We start from the raw sequence: 22110 nt of genomic DNA on the forward strand, positions 1-22110 counted from the left end.
ACACATTGATATGAAAGAATTGTTTACTAACTCAGCTAAATCAATATTAGTCCGATTAACAACTTAAACCCTCTTATACTTCTCTTATTTTATACTATTTCTAAGGGATGGCAGTCACACAGAAATTGTGAAAATAGCCCATTTACAACATCACAATGTTGTGAGCTTGTAATCTTGTATCGCATTTAAAAAAATAAAAAAAGTAAAAATTGATTACATCGATGTGTTCGATTAACTGTTGCACAATTACTAACCACATCTGTATGCATTCCCAGAGTTAACCATTTTGGGCGGGAACCCCTTTTGGTGTTAGCATCATGTCATGCTTTAGCTATTGAAAAATAGCAAATCTACAAGCTCATAGCCACCGAGTGGCGCGCTACGAGCTTGTAGGTCTGAAGAAAAATCGAAGAACCACTGACATAGAAACATAGCTTTTTCAGAAAAACTGTCAGGATGTAGAAGACATTTTTAGAATCTGATCTCAGGTCAGAATGGGTTAACACTGAGGATTTCACTGTGTACTACTGTATAGGACCCCGTGTGGTTTCAGTCAACCCAAACCCTGTACACTCAGGAGATCTCTAGACACCGGGCAGAGAGGAACACTGGTCTCTAAAGGGATCTAGTGGTTAACCTTCTACTGCAATACAACTCTACTGTCAAAGTCCTACGGTATTCACATAACTATGTACAAACTCTGCCGTGTATTAGTAGGCATGCAGAGACTTCATGAGTTACTGTAAGTGTGCATTTCCCGTCTGAGACTGCAGAGAGTCGTCTGAGATATAAAAATAAAACAGTGATAAGACCACATAAACACTATATGTGTCAGTCGCCGGAAAGTAGCAGATCTAACAAGCTGACAACTCGTGGCAGCGCACAAGGCGATGCGCTGTCGATGAGCTTGTAGATCGGCAATTTTTTCGCCCCTAAACAATGCCGTATCGTTAGGCTTAAAAGTGCTACTTTCCCCTTTTCTGTTTGTACCATATTGTTATTACGCCATTCATTAAAAACCACAGTCAGCTTTTCAGTCAGACTTAAAAAAAAGATTATCCAAAACATGTTTAAAAAACAATAATAGTTCGACCTGGCAATTAAAACAAATATATTAAAAACACTGTGAAAACGCAAACAAACAGAATGCCTGACATAGTAATGTGATATTTAAACTCATCGGCTCGACCAGCTGAGCAGTGTGTAATGAGTGAGTGTGTGTGTGTGTGTGTGTGTGTGTAAAAGTTATGTGTACAGTATGTGTAACGAAGGAAGTGAAGAACAAAAGATTGTCACTGTGCAACGTCAAGTAAAATGCTGTATCCCTTGTGATATACAGTATATACTGTAGGTCTTTCTGTCCAAACTACAGCGTTGTGTTTTTCCGCTGGGCCTTAAGAGGTGGGGTCCCGCGGCACGGAGGACCGCCCGCCACTGGGACTCTATACTACGATTTCCGAACAGGCCTGGAGAACCAGTCTGTCCCCGAGCGCCCACCCTTAATGTCCGCGATTCGACCACTGAGAAATGCTGTGTATTGTTAAGCCTAATTTATACTTGCCCGATGGTGTCACTCTTCGGAAATATTCAAGATTGTCAAGATAACAACACAAAACAAAACGTCGCTAGCTTGAAAAATCTAAGAAACAGTCAAAATAACCAAAATACTTCTCTGACCACAAGTCAGTGATAAGAGAAGTAAACCCCAACAGCACACCTCTCCTCCCATACATACACAGAATAATCGTTTCATTACAAAACTCTGTAACGTTACATTGTAACGTTGAGGATTTTACTGTGTAGGACAGTGGTTTTCAACCCGTGGTCCAGGGACCACCAGTGGTCCTTGAGGGTGTTCCAGGTGGTCCCCAGTTAAACTTAAATGATGGAGAGTTGGACGCTTATAGATCTTTAACTCCTGAGAGTGGGGTCCATTTGGTTTACTTTTACACTCTCAAGAGTTAGTTAATAATTGTTAAACATCTGCATTACCTAATTTACAAGAAGTCTACACATACAGAATGTAGCAGAATTGTTATTTTGATCAACGTTATCTCTCCTAATGGTACCAACATCAAGTATGGATAGTGGACAAAATATTTTCAACGACAACAAAATATTCTTTAGTTTTGGGTCTGAGAGGCTAAATCTCGTGGCTCAAAGAATGGGCCTTGATATGAAAATGGTTGAAAACCACTAGTGTAGGATGATTAAGGGACGGAGGGCAGAGAGGCGAGTGTCGTGACATGTAGCAGTGACATGTAGCAGACATGCAGCAGGTCATACGTCCCAAGGCCTTGATGATCTACCTGTAGATGTTTTCTGGAGAGAGAGCGAGTGCATTTTCCGGCACCGGCCGGTGCCGAAGAATGTATACTCGCTCATTCTGCTTTTCTGGGCTCTAGATGACCCGACAGCGGAGACTATGCAGAGTGGTCTTGATCCCTCGATCAGTGGTTCTCAAACCTTTTAATTTCAAGGACCCCCAGTTTAGTAGGTATTAGGCCACAGACCCCCATAACTCGGACAGTGCACAAATGGAACCAGAGGGACCCGTAAGGGTACATTTGGTTCCATTTGCGCACTCTCAGAGTTACAGACCTGTAACTATCAAAAAGTTAGCTGGGGACCCCCTGGAACCTCCTCGAGGAGGACGCCTGGGCTGGGGGTCCCCCGACCTCACTTTGAGAACCACTGCCCTAGATGACCTGACAGCAGCTGTGTGGGGTGGGCGTGCAGAGCAGGCCCTCCTTGGGGCTCCGGTGGATGTTGACGGACAAAGTCTTGTCGGACAGGGGCAGCTGCAGCACCCGGTTCTTCAGGTTCCTGTGGTTCTCCCTGGCCAGGTCCAGCTCTCCCAGCCTCAGCGTGCCCGAGCAGGGCCCTCCGTCGAGCAGGGGATCTCCCAACAACGGGTCCCCGCCCAGCGGAGGCCGTTGGTGATGGTGCTGTTGGTTCCCCCTGGGTGACGGGCCACCCAGGAGCGAGACCTTGTCCAGGCTACCCGTGGAGCCACCCATGCACATCCTCCACATGGGACGGTCCTGGGGATCGTTGGGCCCCACGCTGCCTCCTCCTCCTCCTCCCCCACCTCCTCCTCCTCCTCCTCCCCCTGTCAGGCTGTGGAACTGGGTGCTGAGACACAGACTCATCAGCTTCAGGCTCTCCACCAGCCCGCTGGCCGCTTTGGCCGGGCCCTTGCCTTGGCCTGACCCCGGACTGGTGCAGTTGGACGGGCTGCACTGCCCCGTACCCTGATTCGCCCCCTCCATAACCTGGACTTTCGCGTCGCTCTCGCTCCTACCTCGGTGTGTCTGTCGTTGACGACGACCCTCTAGGTCGTCGTCGCTAGTCACTGGGGAGCCGGGTGTCACTGAGGTGACTGGCGACGGAGCGGTGGGCGAGGGCGAGGCTGGTGGCGGTGATGGTATCCTAGGAGCCAGGCTGAGGCTGAGGCTAGGTTTTGGCAGGCCGAGTCCACATAACCCCTTAACCTCCTCCTCTTCCTCCTCCCGCTCCTCTTCATGGATCTGGTTGAGGACGGGGGCGCTCATGCGAGATGCCAGGCGATTAGAAGCGGAGGACGCAGACGAGGAGGAGGAGGCCGGCTTGCAACGAAGCACCACCTGCATGGGCGGCACAGACGGAGACAAATGCCCCTCTTCTTCATCTGCCTCTTCCTCCTCCTCCTCATCCTCCTCCACACTGAACAGACTGGGGCTGCGCGTCTTACAGGGCCCCTGCGTGGGGGCCAGAGGACCCAGCCTGAGGGGGTTGAGGTGAGGCTTGACCAGAGGCCTGACGCCCCTCTCCTGGTTCTGTCGGCCAGGCTTCTGGGAGGCGGTGGCGTGGTTTTCCTGCCGCTGGTTGAGGTCCAGCAGGGTGGTTTTGGGGCTGGGGCCAGTGTGGAGGCTCTCGGCGCTGCGTGCAGGAGACTGGGGCCCCCCCGGGTGGGAGATGCCGGGACCCCCCAGCCCGTCACTGACATCCTGGTGCACGTCGACTCTGGTGGGCCAGGACTGCCTGTGAAGGAGGCAACATAGGTTAGGGTAGGCTGGGGAAAATATTATTTTAGGCACATACATACTGTGTAGATGTAGACACTGTATAGTGGTGCTGTTGTTCCATAAGCCCCCCCTGACAATTTTGTGTTTACTTCTCTGCCAAACAAAAGCTTTTCTCCCCCTGCAGCTGCCTTCAAACCTGGCGGAGAAGACAGGGAGGCATGAACGCTCTTGTTTGTGTGCACATTTTGTGTGCACATCAAGGAAGGACAATTTAACACTTTTTTTTGCCCAGGAATCTTTCAGAGTGCCCCACAGATGAGGCAGATTTTACTCTGAAAAGCCCCGCCTTGAGGACATTCCAGAACAGATGTGGGAAGATATGTGGGAAAAACATCAGACAACAACCCAATCAAAGGAATGGAGGGAATTTGCTTGGAAAAACCAAATACGGTATTTTATAACACCCCAAATTTAAAGTAAACAACTTAAGAGCCAACAACCATGTTGGAGAAAGTGTAACCATATGAACCCCGACCATACACATGTTTTCTGGAAATGTGCAAAAATACCACCTTTCTGGGTGATAATGCATACAGCCATATGTGAAGTAATAGGATACGACATTCCCTGTTCTTGTCTTGTAATGTGTCTGGGTCTTATAGAAGAATCTGTACATCCGAGAGACCAATACCTGGTCAAAATCCTTTTAACCGCTGGGAAGAAAGCAATCACAAAGAACTGGCTCAAGACTGACATACCAGACTACTGTATAAACAATGGCGAACCATCATGGACAATATTGAAGACATGGAAAAGTTGACATTCAAAATAAGAATAAGAGTAGAACTCTATGAAAAAAGATGGGAAAAATGGTCGTTATATAAATGGACAAGAGGTGAAACATAACAGAGTAATGGAAAGGAAAAGTTAAAGGTGCCCTCGAGTAAAGGTTCTATTTGAATTCTCTTTATTTTGTAATTTTATTTATATGATCTGTTTGTTTTGATTTCTGTGTCTATATGGTTGTTGTGAAGTTTGTCTTTGTACTATGTTGTTGTACAATGTTGTTGTTGTTGCTTTTGTTTATTTGAATATGTGTAACCCCTAAATGAAAACTAAGAAAAGCCCCGCCTTCCATTTCCCCCCAAAACCGGCACGTCTTGGACACTAAACCTGTTAATATTCATTAGGCGACGGACTCTCTGCTCTGACGAGCTGAGGAGCTCAGGTTTGCTAAATCAATACTAAAAATATTTATAGTCTTATTGAAATTGACCTGAGTTACTGCCTTTTTCCATCTACGACAAATGTATTTGCCCAAAATAGCCGAGCTACAAGCTTACAACGTTATGAGCTTGTAGATCGGCGTGTGAGCTTGTAGCTCGGCTATTTTTGGGCGAATGTTTCCCCCAGAATAGGCATGCAGGGGTTTAAGTGGTTAACATCATATTTTTATTGTTTGACGATTCTATTTTATTTTGCTCCTGTTATTATTATTTGTCACAGTAAATTAATTTCCCAATTTCTATTTTTGTTGTATGACAGTGACACGCAACAATAGTGAATAGCTTGTACTGTAATTCTGTTATTTCCACTATTTGCAATAGGAAATTAGGAATGCATTGGGCCTCAATATCCCAGAAGCCTCAGCAAGCCAGTGCGACTTATATTTTTCCGGTGACGTCAACCGAACACGTCACCTAGCCCACTCTGTCCGAAGGAAACTCCGTAAGTCTTAAAACGTATTATAAACGGCGAATTAAACAATGAATACAAAATACGGGAATGTCGTGATTCACAGGGGAAGATCTCTTTAGCAATTAAGTCAGGAATGTCGAGATCCGCTTGTCTAAATAATAACTACACTTGATCCATTGGAACACAGGATCTTTTCTCCATTTCCTGAAAAGCAACGGTTTTGGACATACAGTGAGTACAAGGATTCCACTGACAGTGTTTAAATAGTGTATATTGTACCTGAACTGGGCCTTGCTGGGGCTGGCTGATCTCATCTGGCTGTGTTGCTCTCTCTCCTGGCTCTCCCTCAGGATCCGTTCAGCCAGCAGGAAGTAGGTGGCTGTGATGTGGTTGTACTTGTCGGACTCCAGGGCCCTGGACCGAGCAGAGAGAGAGGGGAGCAGAGAAAGAGATAGTTGGGGCATGTTCCCGAATATATGATTGCCTGGTCCCCACTGGTGACCCCGCCTGGTCACATTGGCCTTGATTCTTCTGTATCCGAGTACACTTCAATCGGTCCCGAGACTACCTCCATGTGATCCCGGGAACGGTTGGGTGATCCACTCCGGGGAACGGTACGCAGCATTCACAAACGCAGCATTCACACACGCAGCATTCACACATGCAGCATTCACACACGCAGCATTCACACACGCAGCATTCACACATGCAGCATTCACTATGCCACAACATCTGCCAAGTGGACCCAAGTCTGCATCCGGGACCAGTGTGAATCTGCCCTAAGGTCCTGCTCCTTCTAGCCTGGTTAACCATCCCCCTTGATTTTTTTTTTATTCCATTTCAAGTGGGAGTGGTTAACCAGACTATGCTCCTTCTGACATCGGAAAAGACTTCTGGTTCGGACAGGGTTTCGAACTATTTCGGAGAGTCAGGATATCTGGGGACGCACGGTTTCTGAGAATATGTTCTGAGGCTCAGAATAACGTCAATTTGTATCATCTCCCTTGCCCGAGAAAAGTTTGGATGCCGGAGTAGGTATTGCACTAAAATTGAGAGTGACAGGGGCACAGTGGCACAGTTGGTAGTGCTGTCGCCTCACAGCTAGAAGGTCCTGGGTTCGATTCCCGCTAGGGACGCTGTGGGCACTGGCGGCTTGTTCCCTCCTCCGCGTCATCAGTGCCCATACCCGAGGCGGGGGTTGGCGAAAGGGCCTTTCTGTGTGGAGTTTGCATGTTCTCCCCGTGTCCCCTAGGGTAGATACCCTCACAAAAACATGCAGTAATCCTAGTCTCTAAAACTACCTCCCCCTGGCCAGCCGGGGCGCCTAATGGAGGGGAAAGGAACTGGTCGGAATAACGTGTCCCTTCCACGCGCTACGTCCGGCCGGGGAAATTCCCCCCTGTCAGGTGAAAAGAAGCAGCTTGGACTCCTCATGCATAGAAGGAGGCATGAGGTCAGTCCGCTGCCCCCCCAGGTTGGCAGAGGAAGTGTAGCGCCCAGGATTACATTAGATAATTGGCACTGGGTGAAAAGAAAACTGGGTTACAAAATCGTGGGATAAAAATTATAAGTTAAAAAAAATTGAGAGTGACAGGGAGCAATATGCGCGCGACACACACACACACACACCCACACACACACACACACACACACACACACACACACACACATCTGCTCAGCATCCAGAAAGTGATGCTGACTGTGAGTGAAAACGAGGTGACGGGGGTTGGAAAACTAATCTGATTTGGCCACAGCAGGGGACTGATGACTGCCAGCAGGTTGCTAGTAGACAGCTAAACTGATGACAACCTTCAGATGGACCTGCAGCACCAGCTGGACTAGTGCATGACTGTGCAAATATGCCAAAATCAAAAAGAGGAAACATCGTGGTCACATTGCGCGCGCGTGTGTGTGTGTGTGTGTGTGTGTGTGTGTGTGTGTGTGTGTGTGTGTGTGTGTGTTTCATACTCAGTGATAGTGTCTCGGTCTGCAATGCCGCCCAGCACCATGCGCTGGATGATGCCGCCGTGCTCCTCCTCGGACAGGCTGCGGTGGGACACCAGTGGGGTGGACATCTTGGTGGCAGGGGACGGGTCCACGCCCAGCAGCCAATCGTGTCCCTCGATCAGCTCCAGAGAGGCCCTCCTCTTGGGGTCCCTCTGCAGCATTTGCCCTATAAGACTGGAGACAGTGACCACAGTGATTCAGTTGGTCAGTACTCACTGACCAAAAACTACTGAGAAAGTACTCACTCAGTCAAAGTATCAATACTGCAATGTAGAGATACTCTGCTACAAGTAAAAGTCCAGAATTCAAAATGTACTTGAGTAAAAGTACAAAAGTAGTGGCATCATCAAAATGAAAAATCTAAAGTACAAAAAGTAGAAAGTACTCACTATGCAGAATGTTCATGTTTCAAAATCTTTTGAAAATAGCAGGTCTACAAGCTCACAATGTGTCGCATTACGACGCATTGTAGATCGGCTATTTTCAAATGGTTAAAATGTACATAGAGCTGAAGTGGTTAATGTATGTTTTCTAATAATAATAATCAAAATCTATAAAGTAATTAGTAACTAACGTTTTCAAATAAATGTAGTATTTGCCTTTGAGATGTAGTGGAAGTAAAAGTATTGGAAATTGAAAATTCTCAAGTAATGTACAAATATCTCAAAATTATACTTAGTGTACAGTACTTAAGTAAATGTACTTAGTTACTTTCCACCACTGTACAACAGGGACCCTCATTGGAATTTATGTTGCCAATTTGCTTGCTGTACACTTTCATAATGCATGAATAACACGTGCACGTGATAACATGCTGCATGTTTTGCAAAACCACAGTGTGTACTGTGTAGTACCCCAAAGTAGCTTTAAATGTTTTAATTACGTGAGGTATGCTTGATTTAATAATCCACTTACACGCATAAACAAACCTCACAAATTAGACCCAGATAGAATTAATCTAAAGCAATTCCCCAGGATTCACATTCAAAATGAATTCACGCTAAGCCGCCCTGGACGGTTTCAAAACACCATGCAAACATCACAATGTTAAAAATAGAAAGCAGATTTTAATGGATGCATTAGACACACTTAACAGCACTGCATCTCTGCTACAGCAGCTGACTGCAGTACAGAGCGGAACAAGGCATGGGGGGGGGTAGAGAGAGAGGGCAGGAGAGAAAGAGAGAGAGAGAGAGAGAGAGAGAGAGAGGAAGAGGGAGATGGAGAGAGGACAAGGAGGACAAAATAAATGCACTCGCCACTGTTTCTCTCGTCTCCATCTCTTCACACATCTATAAACATGAAATATGCAGCACCTGCACTGAGTACTCAGTCCTTCTGTGTGTGTGTGTGTGTGTGTGTGTGTGTGTGTGTGTGTGTGTGTGTGTGTGCGTGCGATACTTGTGAGGGCCAAATTTCCAAGTATAGTACATTTCCCTGGTCCTCCTTTTAAGATTTGGGGAGTTAGGCTTTAGGAAAGGATTCAGTTTGGTATATGATCATTGATTAAGATTAGGCATTTAGAGGTTAGGTTTAGGAGTTATGATTTGAGTTGTGCCTGATTTATACAATTCAATTCAATTCAATTGGCTTTATTGGCAACAAAACATGTTTACATTGCCAAAGCAAAAAAGTGGAACAATACAATCAAAAGAAAATGTTTGTACAATAGAAAATCAGAATCTTCTGATGTATACATATAGTTGCGTGCTGATGTAAAGATAACAGTAAATAGCGTGCCACTGTTTCTACAAGCTACGTAATACGTAAGTGTGTGTGTGTGTGTGTGTGTGTGTGTGTGTGTGTGTGTGTGTGTGTGTTACTCACTCTCTGCATTCAGGGGAGATGTGAGGGGGCACTGTGTATTTGCAGTCCATGATCATAGTGAGTGTCTCACTGTCATTGGCCTCCTGGAAGGGAGGCTGGCCACACACCAACATGAACAGGATCACACCCAGACTCCAGATGTCTGCACACAACCAGACACACACACACACACACACACACACACGTGGTGAAACAAAGATGGACAGAAAACTATAGGGACTCAAGCCTGACCAATCTCAATTTTGGAAACTCGACCGTAGATAGACCGATTGCCATGATTTTGTAACCCATTTTTCACCCGTGTCAACTATCTAATGTGATCCTGGGCTCTACACACCCTCCGCCAACCTGGGGAGAGCAACGGACTTTAACTCATGCATGAGTGTCCAAGTCGCTCCTTTACACCTGACAGGGAGGAGTTTCCCAGGTTGGACGTAGCGTGTGGAAGGAACACGTTATTCCAACCAGTTCCTTTCCCCTCCATCAGGCGCCCCAGCTGGCCAGGGGAGGCAGTTTGTCAAGTGGACCCCCAATTGAAAACATATGCCAGGGACCCCCATAAGAGAATATTTTTACGGCTCTAGCAGTGATTCTCAACCCATTTCATCTCAAGGACCCCCAGTTTGACATGCATTAGTCTACAGACCCCCATTTAATGGCATTTCTATCTCTAGGACCCACAATTTATATTGTAAAATCAATGTTAATTTAGTGTTTTATGTTTTTTTGTAAATTAACTCCATTATTGCCCGCTAGGTGGTAGCATAAGCACACCTAACCTGTGATCGGTAGCCGTGCTCGACAGCTCACTATGGACAGTACTCGAAGCTTTAGAGACACAAGGCTTTGAAAACCCTGTTTTAATGGAGGCTCAATGCTTACAGTATATATAATAGAGAAGACATCCGAGTTCTCCTTCCATCCACTTGCATTAAGTTGCTCAAAAGCGCATGAGGCGATTTCACTCCTCCTTCCGTGTAGGCCCCAAACACATGAACGCGCTGCCGTTGAACGTGCACGAACGCGCACGAACGCGGACAAGCGTGCTGCTGTCGTGAACGTGCACAATGACAGTCAACGGAACAGCGCGTTCATGTGTTTGGGGCCAGGCTGCAATACCTTCATTCGGCCACTATGTCCATTTCGCCTCAGGGTTTCCGCTGGGTGCAGTCTCTGTTCATATATACTCTAAGGCTCAATGGAGCTGGATTTAAAAATCCCATTGCTGGTGGGGACGGAGGCTCTCCATAGCAACCGAAGCAATGCTAAAAGGTAAATTGACGGTCGCCGCTTTCATATATGGACTTTTATGGAGTATACGGGGGGTACGAACATGTACATATCTACAAGCTCTAAACATGTCATATTGTGACGCGTTTTGAGCTTGTAGAGCTGCTATTTTGTGTTCATTTTGAATTTAAATCATGGAAAAGTAAAGGTTTTGGACATGCAAGGTTTTCACCCGACAATGCAATGATAATCATGTCCTCTGCATTTAACCCATCCTAACTACAGTGAGCAGCTAGCAGATACTGAACAGCTGCCGGGAAGCGGTCGTTATTGATTCAGTGTTTTGATCAAGGGCGCTTTGACGCCATGCCGGGAGGAGCTGGGAACAAACTGGGAGCATTTCCCTTTCTCAGGCGACCGCTCTACCCCCGTAGTTATGGGACTTTCACGTTATGTATTGTAACATAGCTTCACATCAGAGTATTTAGATTTTCATCCGGTTTATTGTAGGCGGTGGGTATTTATTCCATCGTAGCTGTGAAGGAGTCCTTTAAATTGCCTTCACAAGCCCCCACCACAACCATCACCCCCTATCGAACGTATCCTAGCAACCATGACAGTAGTCCTTCATTACAACAGAGGTCCAGTCACTTCCTTGATAACTCCATTTATAAGCCAGATGGTTCAGACATCTCAGAAACAACACTGCTCTCTCTCGACATGTTAATCTCACTGTCGTTAACTGCTGCGTGGCTGTTGAGCATAAACCACCCCTGTCACAGTCTCTTTGGAATGGAGATATAGGGCATTATGACACTGGCCATTCACAGTTAATCAACACCCCTTCCATTTGTCTGACACATCTAACCGCAGGCCAAGATCTGCATTCACCATCTTTCACTGCCGGTAGGAACTAAATAGCAAGTCCTCCAGGAATGCGGCAGAAGCTCAAGGAGGCCAAACTGGATTTGTTTACCACTCCTCTTTATCAACCAAGCACATCTCACGGGAGCTCTGAAGGGACAGGACGTGTATCTGTAAAATCTAGCAGTATTTCAGGCATAGCACTACCTGGCAACTAACTGGCACACCCCAACAGCCACCCAGGAATTATAATGGCAGCTATCACACTCTGCCCGGTGACTCTGAAGCCTCCAAAGACTTCAGTGTTGTACTGAGGTTCTGCTGATTCCATATTAATCTATTTTATTCTACTGAAAGCAACAATCACACAATGTCACATCCAGGATGAATGCAAAATCCTTACAATGTTCACAACAGAGCAAACATGCAGACATGTGAACGTCCATGCCCAAAGAAGTAAGGGTATTAAGCGTGGTAACTGGTAAGTAGTCGATTTTTGATGCCATCAGTTAGATTAAACACTCAGGATTTTGCCATATAGTAGACACAAATCTACATTACTATACACTATTGTACTATATTGTAATCTGGGTCAAGTGCTCAGGCTGGGCTTTTAAATGGACAGCTGACTTCAGATATTCAGTGCCGGCCAATGCCTGCACGCTATTTGTAGCTTGCTTGCTTGCTTGCACACACGCACGCACGCACACGCACGCACACGCACACACTTTGCAGCCTCATCTGCTCTGCACACACAAACAACTGAGGTGGCAGATAAAGACAGGAGAAAATAGCCACAGCTTATCCACTCAGTCAGAAAAAATGGAATGCGCTTCTGCTGCTGTGCTCTTGCGCCTCTCCTTTTATATTTTTTGCTGTAATGCAAAGGCCTCTAGCTAGAGAAGAATGATCTCTCCCCCGCCCTGAACGTCAGAACCATCTCCACGCTCCACGTTTGTTTTATTTATTTTCTGTTACATTTCAATTTCATTTGGTTGGGGACACCAACCAAATACAGAGCTGAGCTGACCCTGGTCAACTATTACTAAGAATATAAGAATAGAGGGTTTACAAAATTAACCTCGCTCTGACATGCAGTATTTAATTAATGACACGCACAAACCACACATGTATTCGCATTTCTCAGGAGCTACACACACAGCATCTTACACACGCACTATTATATTATTTAAAAACATCACCACACACAGGCGCTCGGGTGGCGCAGTGGTAAAGGTAGCTGTCCACCACCACAGACTCTGGGGGTTTGAATCCTTCGTGATGCATCCGGCTTTGGTGAGTTTCTACTCTACAGTATAGACGCTATAATTGTGTTCATATAGGCTCTTATATACGAACACAGCCCGTGTTCAGGGGAGGGAAGTTGGGCGAGGAGGAGGATAAATGATGCTGCATGTAATCATATGGTCTGTCAGTGGGGAGTCTTGGGCGGGAGGAGTAGGACAGAGATTCTACATCCTCATGCTGAGGGATGCAGTCAGTCAGTACAATACAACAGCATTGAAAACACACAGAAATGTGTGCATGGAGGAAATAATTGGCATAACTAAAGTAAATTGTGGAGAAACACACACATGCTCGCACGCACACACGCAAACCAAAGAAAGTTACTCTTGTGTATCTGTACAGTATAGGCCAGGGGACGAAGCATTAAATCTTGATGTGGATAAACTGTGTGGTGTCCTACTTCTAAAGCGTTATGGAGGTATTCTATTGCATGGATAGAATCTGGTTTATAAACACATTGGCATACCCTTGCAACATGTCCTTGCATCCTATCAGCTGGCTGATAGTGTGTCAAGTTGTCCGTCTCTGCCAAGATGTACAATAGGTCATATCTGTTACATAGTCTGTGTGTAGGACGGGCTATCAGAGGACACTGCGTTCCGTTTTCTTCTACTGGGAACACACACTGGACTATGGACTCAAAGTGACGTCAAAGAGTGGTGAAAACGGTCACACACACACACACACACACACACACACACACACACACACACACACACACACACACACACACACACACACACACACACACACACACACACACACACACACACACACACACACACACACACACACACACACACACACACACACACACACACACACACACACACACACACACACACACACACACACACACACACACACACACACACACAGAAATAACTACCATTGTCGAAAAATCTTTTTCAAATATATCTACATAACGCTGATATCCTCTCTGTCTCTTCCTCTCTCACATACTGTACATACACGTTTGGTCTTTTCCACTCTGTCCCGTACACACTCTCTCCATCTCACACACTCACCCACGGCGGGAGCATCATACTCGTCCCCCAGCAGTATCTCAGGGGCTGAGTAAGCCAAGGAGCCGCAGGAGGTGTTGAGGGTGGTTCCTGGCTGGAACCTGTTGCTGAACCCAAAGTCGGTGAGCTTGACGAGCCCTTGCTTCTCAAAGAACACCACGTTCTCTGGTTTCAGGTCCCTGTGCACTACATGCAGCCGATGGCAGTAGGAGATGGCGTGGACGATCTGGGCAAAGTAACACTTAGCCTCCTGGGGGGGGGGGGGGGGGGGAATGATTGATGATGAGAATTAGGGGAGTGATGGAACTCTCTCAGGCTCAAACTAGTATGTGCATACATAGTACATACAGTTGAGTACACTACGCCACACGTTTGGAGGAAGAAGATGATGCGTAGCTTGCGGAGTTAGTTCAGTCAGATATACTGACTCGAGGGGTGAATACGCTGCATTACTATGTGGTGTGTATACACGTGTTTGCAAGACCCACATGTTGTACGCTGATTTGGCAATCAGCTGACCAATTGGGCGGGGTATTTAAGCTCACCTAAGACTACATTCTTCCTGCCTTCCTCCTGCATATGGTTCCTGGTTGTCGTTGCCACCACCAGTGGGCTCTGCCATTTCTGTTCCCCATGGGGGGGTTGTTATTGTATATCTATCTCCCTGCTCTTAATATTTAATGATGGCTGTATATAATTGTGCAGAGCAGGGAGAAAATGTAGCAGAGCCGAACGCCAAGATATAATATTATATGAATTCTCATTCTATAATAAATATTTGTTCAATCTATTGGTGAGTTATCTGACTGAAGTACTAAATAAATAAATACAAATATTCAATCCAAATTCAAATCCAAGTTATAAGATTGTTGTGCTAAATTAAGGCTCCTATTTTGGGTACCGGTATGTTATTTCCAGACTCTTTCAAACAAGCTGAGTTCTGCAATATTTTCTTTTTGGGGGTCCTCCTCGGCGAGGAAAGATTTGGGAACCTCTACACCAGTGGTTTTCAACCAGTGGTCCGGGAACCACCAGTGGTCCTTGAGGGGGTTCCAGGTGGTCCCCAGCTAAATGATGGAGAGTTGGTAACCAAATGGACCCGAGTGTAAAATGAAACCAAATGGACCGGGTCCATTTGGTTTCATTGTACGCTCTCAAGAGTTACAGCATTTACTACTGAAGTCTACACAATTAGAGGATGTTGAATAATTTTGACCAACTTTTATCTCTCCTTATCCAACGATAGAAAAATATTCCTTTAGTTTTGGGTCTGCGAGGCTAAATGTCATCAAATGCTGGTCCGTGGCTCAAATGCCTAATAAATAATGGGCCTTGATACGTAACGGGTTACAAACCACTGACTCTACGCTGCTCCCAGTGTTGCCACACTCACCTCTTCGGCGAGGCCTCCCTCGTGCTTCATGATGCAGTCGTACATGTCTCCTCCGTCGCCCAGCTCCAGGATGAGGTAGAGTTTGTTTGCCGTGTCGATGACCTCGTAGAGGCGCACCACGTTGGGGTGCTGGACCAGCTTCATGCAGCGAACCTCCTGGAACAGGTGGCTGCGCGCCACCGGGTCCAACTTGGTCTTATCAATGACCTTCACCGCCACCTGCAAGGTGCATATTGTCATATCAGCCATGCTATGATCCATACCTTTCTCCTCAACACACATTGTCAGACAAAAACAACATATTACATTTTCCATAAAGAGCAAAAATGATTCAAAACTTCTGTATCTCTGTGTTTCATTCCCTTCTAATGGGTAGATTCACCCATTCACATGTAATACTATTAGCTAACTAACAAATTATTAACTAACTAATTAACTAACTAACTATTAATTAACGCTGGGGCCTGGCCAGCCATTACGAATTACGGTTTCGGCAAGACATTCAATCACAAGTGGAATAATACATTTACTCTTGTTCTATCAAATACAACCCTTTCCCCCCAAATAATGTTTTATCCATTTCTCTCAATTTAGCCATTATGCCAAATTCACAGTTTTTCCCCTCACATGTAGTCCCTGACTGTCACTGCCAACCACTACAGATGGTCAGGTGGGAGGCTATCGACAACCATGTGTCTCTTCCAATCCACATTGAGGAATTTCACTGGGTGGACGTGATATGACGCATGTGGAGGAACACGCTATTCCTCTCAGTTCCACAACCCACTGAACAGCCTGGAGGAGTCGTTAATGCAGCAGCAGCGATCAGCCTCCCAGCTATTTTCAGCGAAAAGTGGAAGAGGGCAAAAGGAAGGGGCCTAGTATAGACTACTGGGGGACTCCGGTCAAAGAAGTATATAGTTAAGTGTATAGTTTATAGTTTACTGTAAGATCATGCGGTTACTTTTACCCATTCAAACTGGAAAAGCTGTGTCATTTTAGATTTTAGCTCGCCCTCCTAGGGTGACAGTCTGGAATCTTCCATGATACCATTTGATGGTGGTCTCTGTGAACTAACTTTCACTGAGTAAACTTCCACATTCAACTTAAAGAATTACTTTCAATCAACAATCTGTCAGTATAGATGATATAATGAGGAACGCTAGGAAACTAGTAAAAGTGAGTGCAATTTGTAAAATTTGTAAAAAAAAAAGTACTATGGGACTATAAGATTATAGCCTTCTTCATTGGGTTAAACTGTTGTAATTTAAGGTCAACATCGCGAAGGTGCTTTTTCTGGTCCAGCTTCATGTTTTGGGGTATTGAATGCTGCGTGTTTCCAGCCAGAGAGACCAAAAGGTCCGTTTTCGTGATTCCTTTGTTCTCGTTTTGTCTCGACCGTGGACCGTGTCTTTTGCTGCAAATAAAGAAGTCTACATTTAAACCCATTCCATCTGGACCTGCCTTGGTTTTCCTGTATGCTGTACGCCGTTATTATTCTTCAGAACGGGAAAAGATACGACACTTACATGTACATCTGCTATGTTTGAAGAAAAATAATATTAATGTGTGTGTGTGTGTGTGTGTGTGTGTGTGTGTGTGTGTGTGTGTGTGTGTGTGTGTGTGTGTGTGTGTGTGTGTCGGGCGTGTGTGTATCGTGTATCTGTGATGAACATCTGACTGGTTATGTGCTTTGAACTGCATCATTTTCACAATAACAGCAGGGTGTGGGGTATCAGATGACACATTGAAATGGGTTTTAATGAGCACATTTCAGTACATTTAATTTTCATTTTATGTCAGTCAGTAAACTGTTGTACTTGATCCCATTTTAACCACTTAAACCCTATATATACTTTGTTCACCCGGGTACCGCAGGAGTCTGTACTTCTTTCTTTCCTCCCTCTACATCAAATGTCTTTGTCTCTGTCCAAAAATAGCCGATCTAGCATGTACGTAGATCTGCTATTTTTGCAAGATGTCATGCCCAGAATAGGGACGCTAGGGTTCACATGGTTAAGGGTCAACCACAGAGTCCTTTGCATGGGCCACCTGTTGACATTGTTCCATGGTCATCTGTACCCTTTGACCCCCCCCCCCCCCCCCCCAACAGAGCAGTGGGGGCTGGGGCTTAAACAATTAGGCACATTTTAAACAGACGTTTAGAGCAGGTGTACCTTTTCCCCGGTGAAGACATGCCTGGCGAGTTTCACCACGGCAAAGTGTCCACGGCCCAGTGTCTTGTCCAAGTCATACAGTCCAGCGATTTTCCCATCGTGTCCGCGCTTGAACCCTGCCATGGCTGTGGACCGGAAGGAGCCTGGCGTCTGTCTCCTCGCGGCTGGTCAGTTTTCCATGCTTCCACAGGTGTCAGTGATTAGGACTTAAATGGCTGGGTGGACGGGGTATCAGACAATGCACCAAAGTGAGGCTTCCAGCCCAGGTGGATGTGGTCGGGCCTTCTAAGGATATGATGGTAACAGGACACACTGCATTTCTGTCTTCTGTGGGAGAAAAGGGGGAAACAGGGAGCGAGAATGACTTAGACATTCTAATTGAAAAAACAAAGAACAGGAAATTACTGAGAGTGAATCCTGAATAGATTGTAAACTAATTAATTCAGCAGCTTCCTTCAGTGTATTCTAAAGTCATTCTAAAAATACATTCTAAAGTCAGTTTCACTTTCACTTATGTCTAAAGTATTGCATGTATTGAAATACTTTTGGAAACTCACAAATTACAGATTATGCTGCTGTTATGGTACAATCAAGAAGATTTTCCATTCAAGTAAATCTTTGGGAATGCTTTAAAGAAACAATGAAAGAAGTCTACACAATTAGAGAATTTCAAATTATTATTTAATCAAAATTTGCCTCTTATCTCTCTTATGGTACCACACATCAATACAGCATGGAATTGTGGACAACATCTTATCCAACAACAACATATTCGTTAGTTTTGGGTCTGAGAGGCTAAATCTCATCAAATGGTGCTCAAATACAGTCTGAATGACACAGTGACACTTTCATGGTGACCATGTACTGTAAGTTACCTGTCCACAGTCTTCAGAAGAGCTTCTTTAACACATTATTCTTAAACAACATTTTTGACAAGTTGGCAAGCAATTCAAACAAGATAACGCAATTCAACAGTGTACATTCCCTCAGGGACTGAAATGTACAAAGCAAGAATGAATAACTATTAATACAAATCCATGCATAATGAACTGCTCTGGTAAGAACATCCATCATGTGCAGACTGGTTCAACGTAAACTACCTAGGTGTGCACTGCTGTACAACTCGGTATGTTATGTAACGCAGGGAGGTGTGGCATTGATCGTTTTCTAGGAATCCACAGCGCCAAGAGCTTGGAACAACAGACACAAGATGACACGCCGAGCACATTCCTGACAGGTGACCCTCTGGCTGGGTGTGTTCTATTCAATTGGATTCACACACACTCACACACACACACACACACACACACACACACACACACACACACACACACACACAGGAACCATAGATACGCTAGGCAGACAAACACAGTTGTCAAGGGAGGGACCAGCACGCCCATCAACGTAACTGCGTGGCAAACCAATGCAAAGATGTCCTGAAGAGTCGTACGAGCAGTTATATAAAATGTATGCAGAAATTATCAAAGCATGAAACCCACTGTAGGCTTGTGTGTGCGTGCCCGCGTGCGTGCGTTGCACTGCCAAAGGACTAAGACTGTGAGAAACGAATGACTCATATTTGCTTATAATAGGAGGATACCATTTCCATGTCTCTGTCTTTCATATTACCCCCCCCCCCCCTCACACACACACACACACACACACACACAGCTAACACCCTCCAAGTACTAACACCTTGCAGATTTCTGTTGTCAGTCGTCTGTGTGACAGGGTAATAACATTCAAATATCACTGAATAAATGACGAGATAAATCTCTGCCTGATGGCTAATCCAATCACCTTTAGATCTGAACGGATTACAAGTTACAACAGTGTGTGTGTGTGTGTGTGTGTGTGTGTGTGTGTGTGTGTGTGTGTGTGTGTCTGTGTGTGTCATGATGGGCACGACGTTAAACTGCTCCGTTGTAACTACCATCGTCAATATAGTAGGTGCAGTGGATGCATTCGCAACTTCTGTGGACTATGTAGCTTGCATACAAGAAGGCACTGCTCACCGGTGGAGTCTAACAGCCAACACTACCTGACCTAGCCCTCTCGTTTAGAGACAATAGACCCAGCGGCCTCCCAGCCATGCCATGAGAACAACTACAGAGAGCGCTTTAACACCAAGCAGCAGTGCAAGACTAAGAACTTTGTTTCCTCTGGTGATCCAGCCTAGGACATACCCACGGACTGGTTGTCGGAGGGTTTCGACAACTTGGGATGCCCAAAGACGAGGCCAAAAGGCTGGCAAAGTATATTGTGCTGTCTCTATATGGTGGAGCCCCACTTGTGCCCATGGAGTGCTGAGTAACATGTGTTGTATCATGAGGCCATATCCACCATGAGTTTGTGGATGTAACCTTACTGTGTCCCTGACTCCCTGTATGCTTTCTCTGTGTGTGGACATAAACAAATTGAATAAACTATCTCTCTGTGTGTGTGTGTGTGTGTGTGTGTGTGTGTGTGTGTGTGTGTGTGTGTGTGTGTGTGTGTGTGTGTGCTGAATTACGTGAATGTCTCTTCCTGGTCTATTTCATGATTGTTCAAGCTCAGTGTGATCCCAGTGCACAAACTAAAACTTCAAACTTTTGAAAATGTAAGTACAAAAGACAGCCAGCCAGCCTTGAGAGTCTTGTGAAGAGGTTACATTCCAAACATACTATGGATGCACTTCGGTCGGTTGTATAACTGTACATGGAGCCAGTGTTCTATTAGGTTTACAACTTGATAGAATAGATACAGTATGTACACACACACAATTTTCTGATCCTACCTCAAGCCCAACGCTGTCCCTAATATTATCAATCTTCAGTCAAATCTAATTAGGAACACCCAATTTTACATCCTGCTGAGCTGACCCCAGTCAACTGGGCTCATATTGTCATATCTCTCTCTCTCTCTCTCTCTCTCTCTCTCACACACACACACACACACACACACACACACAGTCAAGGCCTAATGTTATTATCATGGATAGGCCTATCAAAGCAGTGACTTCTCAGCACACAATCGATTTACTGGTCCACTCACTTACACTGTCTTAATTAATTTGCAACCAAAAATGTCCACGAGATATTTAGGGCACAAAAACACACTCCATACTGACTATAGCGTAAAACAACTGGGCTTTTATATAAGGCCCTTCAGCAAAATACATTTTGAATTGAATGGCGATTGGCGAACAGCCCACACTCACCCACTCACTGTCACACAGCCTGCCTTTTGTAGCCTACATCCAGAATCACAGCTGCCTGCATAGAACTATCTACGGCTACGCCAACAACACACTCAAAATAAAACATATAGGCAAGGCAGCATAATAAAATGCGCCTTATTGGAGGATGCGCATGATCATGCATGGAGGTTCGCCCAGGAGCTAAAAACCAAACATAGTATCATCATAGCATAGCCTCCTTACTTACCATAGTGAAGCGCTTTATGAATCAGCGGTGAGAGCCTCGTCAAACGTCCTCATGATCCTCATCCATCGCATAATGTTATTGAAGACCGTTTCACTGTCCAGAGGCGCGCAGGTCCACTATAGGCTACACTCTGACTCTGTCGTGGGTTGTATCTGATTGAAATATGCTACAGCTGATGCATATTTTGTAGTGAATAACAGCAAACTGACATGCTGGGTTGTTATCCCACGTACACACTGCGTCCGTGTGTAAATCTGTCAAACTGCCAACTCTCTCCCTCTTCACCATGTCTGCCTCAGACTGCCTGTATGGTTCCTTCACTGCGCATAGTTGCATAGCTCCAATTCATCCCTGACGTCACAACTACGTATACTACTGGCCTATAATAATTAATAAACAAACACCACACACATTGGCCTTATTATATAGAGGCCATATCCCATTTGTCTCTCACGTAGTTCGGTATTAAAAAGCACGGAGAGCGTTAAAAGTAATTATAGAACATAAAAATATTTCAGTTCTTTTCAAATTAAACGGACTCTCCTTCAGTCTGCATGCTAGGCCTATAAAATACCCAATTAATAAATGTAATTTACTTGACGGTTTTAATGAGGAATGTGGTGCGAGTGTTCAGCTAACCAAATGATATCATGAGTTGCCCATGTACATCTAAATCTGTGTACTTTGGTCCAATTAAAGATTACAACAACCATCAGCCAGACTTGGACAGTGCAGGTACTAATTGGTTAAAATCACATTGGAATGAAAGCTGGCCCCAGCTGCTGGCTGTTATGTAACGTTTGTGAGCACTGAGCACTTACACTTACTTACTTTTTGATGAATTGAACATGGTGGACCCTCGTCCACTCACAGTTAACAGTCTTTGTATTGAGTTTGTGCTTGAAATGTACTGTAATTCTGCAAACTGTTAATAAATATTTCAATCAATCAATACCTGCTATAACTGGAGTGGAAGCGAAGCTGCCTGGCCAGGATCAGAGCTGGCCAGGATAAACTCCCCCACCACCAGGCACTTGCACGGTTGCACATGGGTCTTTTTACAGTTAAAACCCATAGAGTTGGTTAAAACCTTAGAGTATATTAACCATAGTGTTACTTTCATACAGTAGTTAGGTTTAAGACGGCCTA

At 45.2% G+C, this 22110-nt stretch overlaps 1 protein-coding gene across 1 annotated transcript; it reads right to left on the bottom strand.

Moving 5' to 3' along the window:
• Positions 1 to 400: 400 nt before the first annotated feature.
• LOC308332271 (SNF-related serine/threonine-protein kinase-like) lies at positions 401 to 21231 on the bottom strand. Its single transcript, XM_080788069.1, has 8 exons — positions 20962 to 21231; positions 17537 to 17863; positions 15360 to 15578; positions 13970 to 14216; positions 9540 to 9681; positions 7674 to 7886; positions 5985 to 6119; positions 401 to 4023 (listed from the first exon to the last, which is right to left on the bottom strand). The coding sequence occupies exons 2-8, from the start codon at positions 17657 to 17659 to the stop codon at positions 2700 to 2702; spliced, it is 2403 nt and encodes an 800-aa protein (XP_080644195.1). The 5' UTR covers positions 17660 to 17863; positions 20962 to 21231; the 3' UTR covers positions 401 to 2699.
• Positions 21232 to 22110: the final 879 nt, after the last annotated feature.

The sequence above is a fragment of the Protomyctophum bolini genome (genome assembly GCF_963924005.1).
Source record: "Protomyctophum bolini genome assembly, chromosome: 17".
Lineage (NCBI taxonomy): Eukaryota > Metazoa > Chordata > Actinopteri > Myctophiformes > Myctophidae > Protomyctophum > Protomyctophum bolini.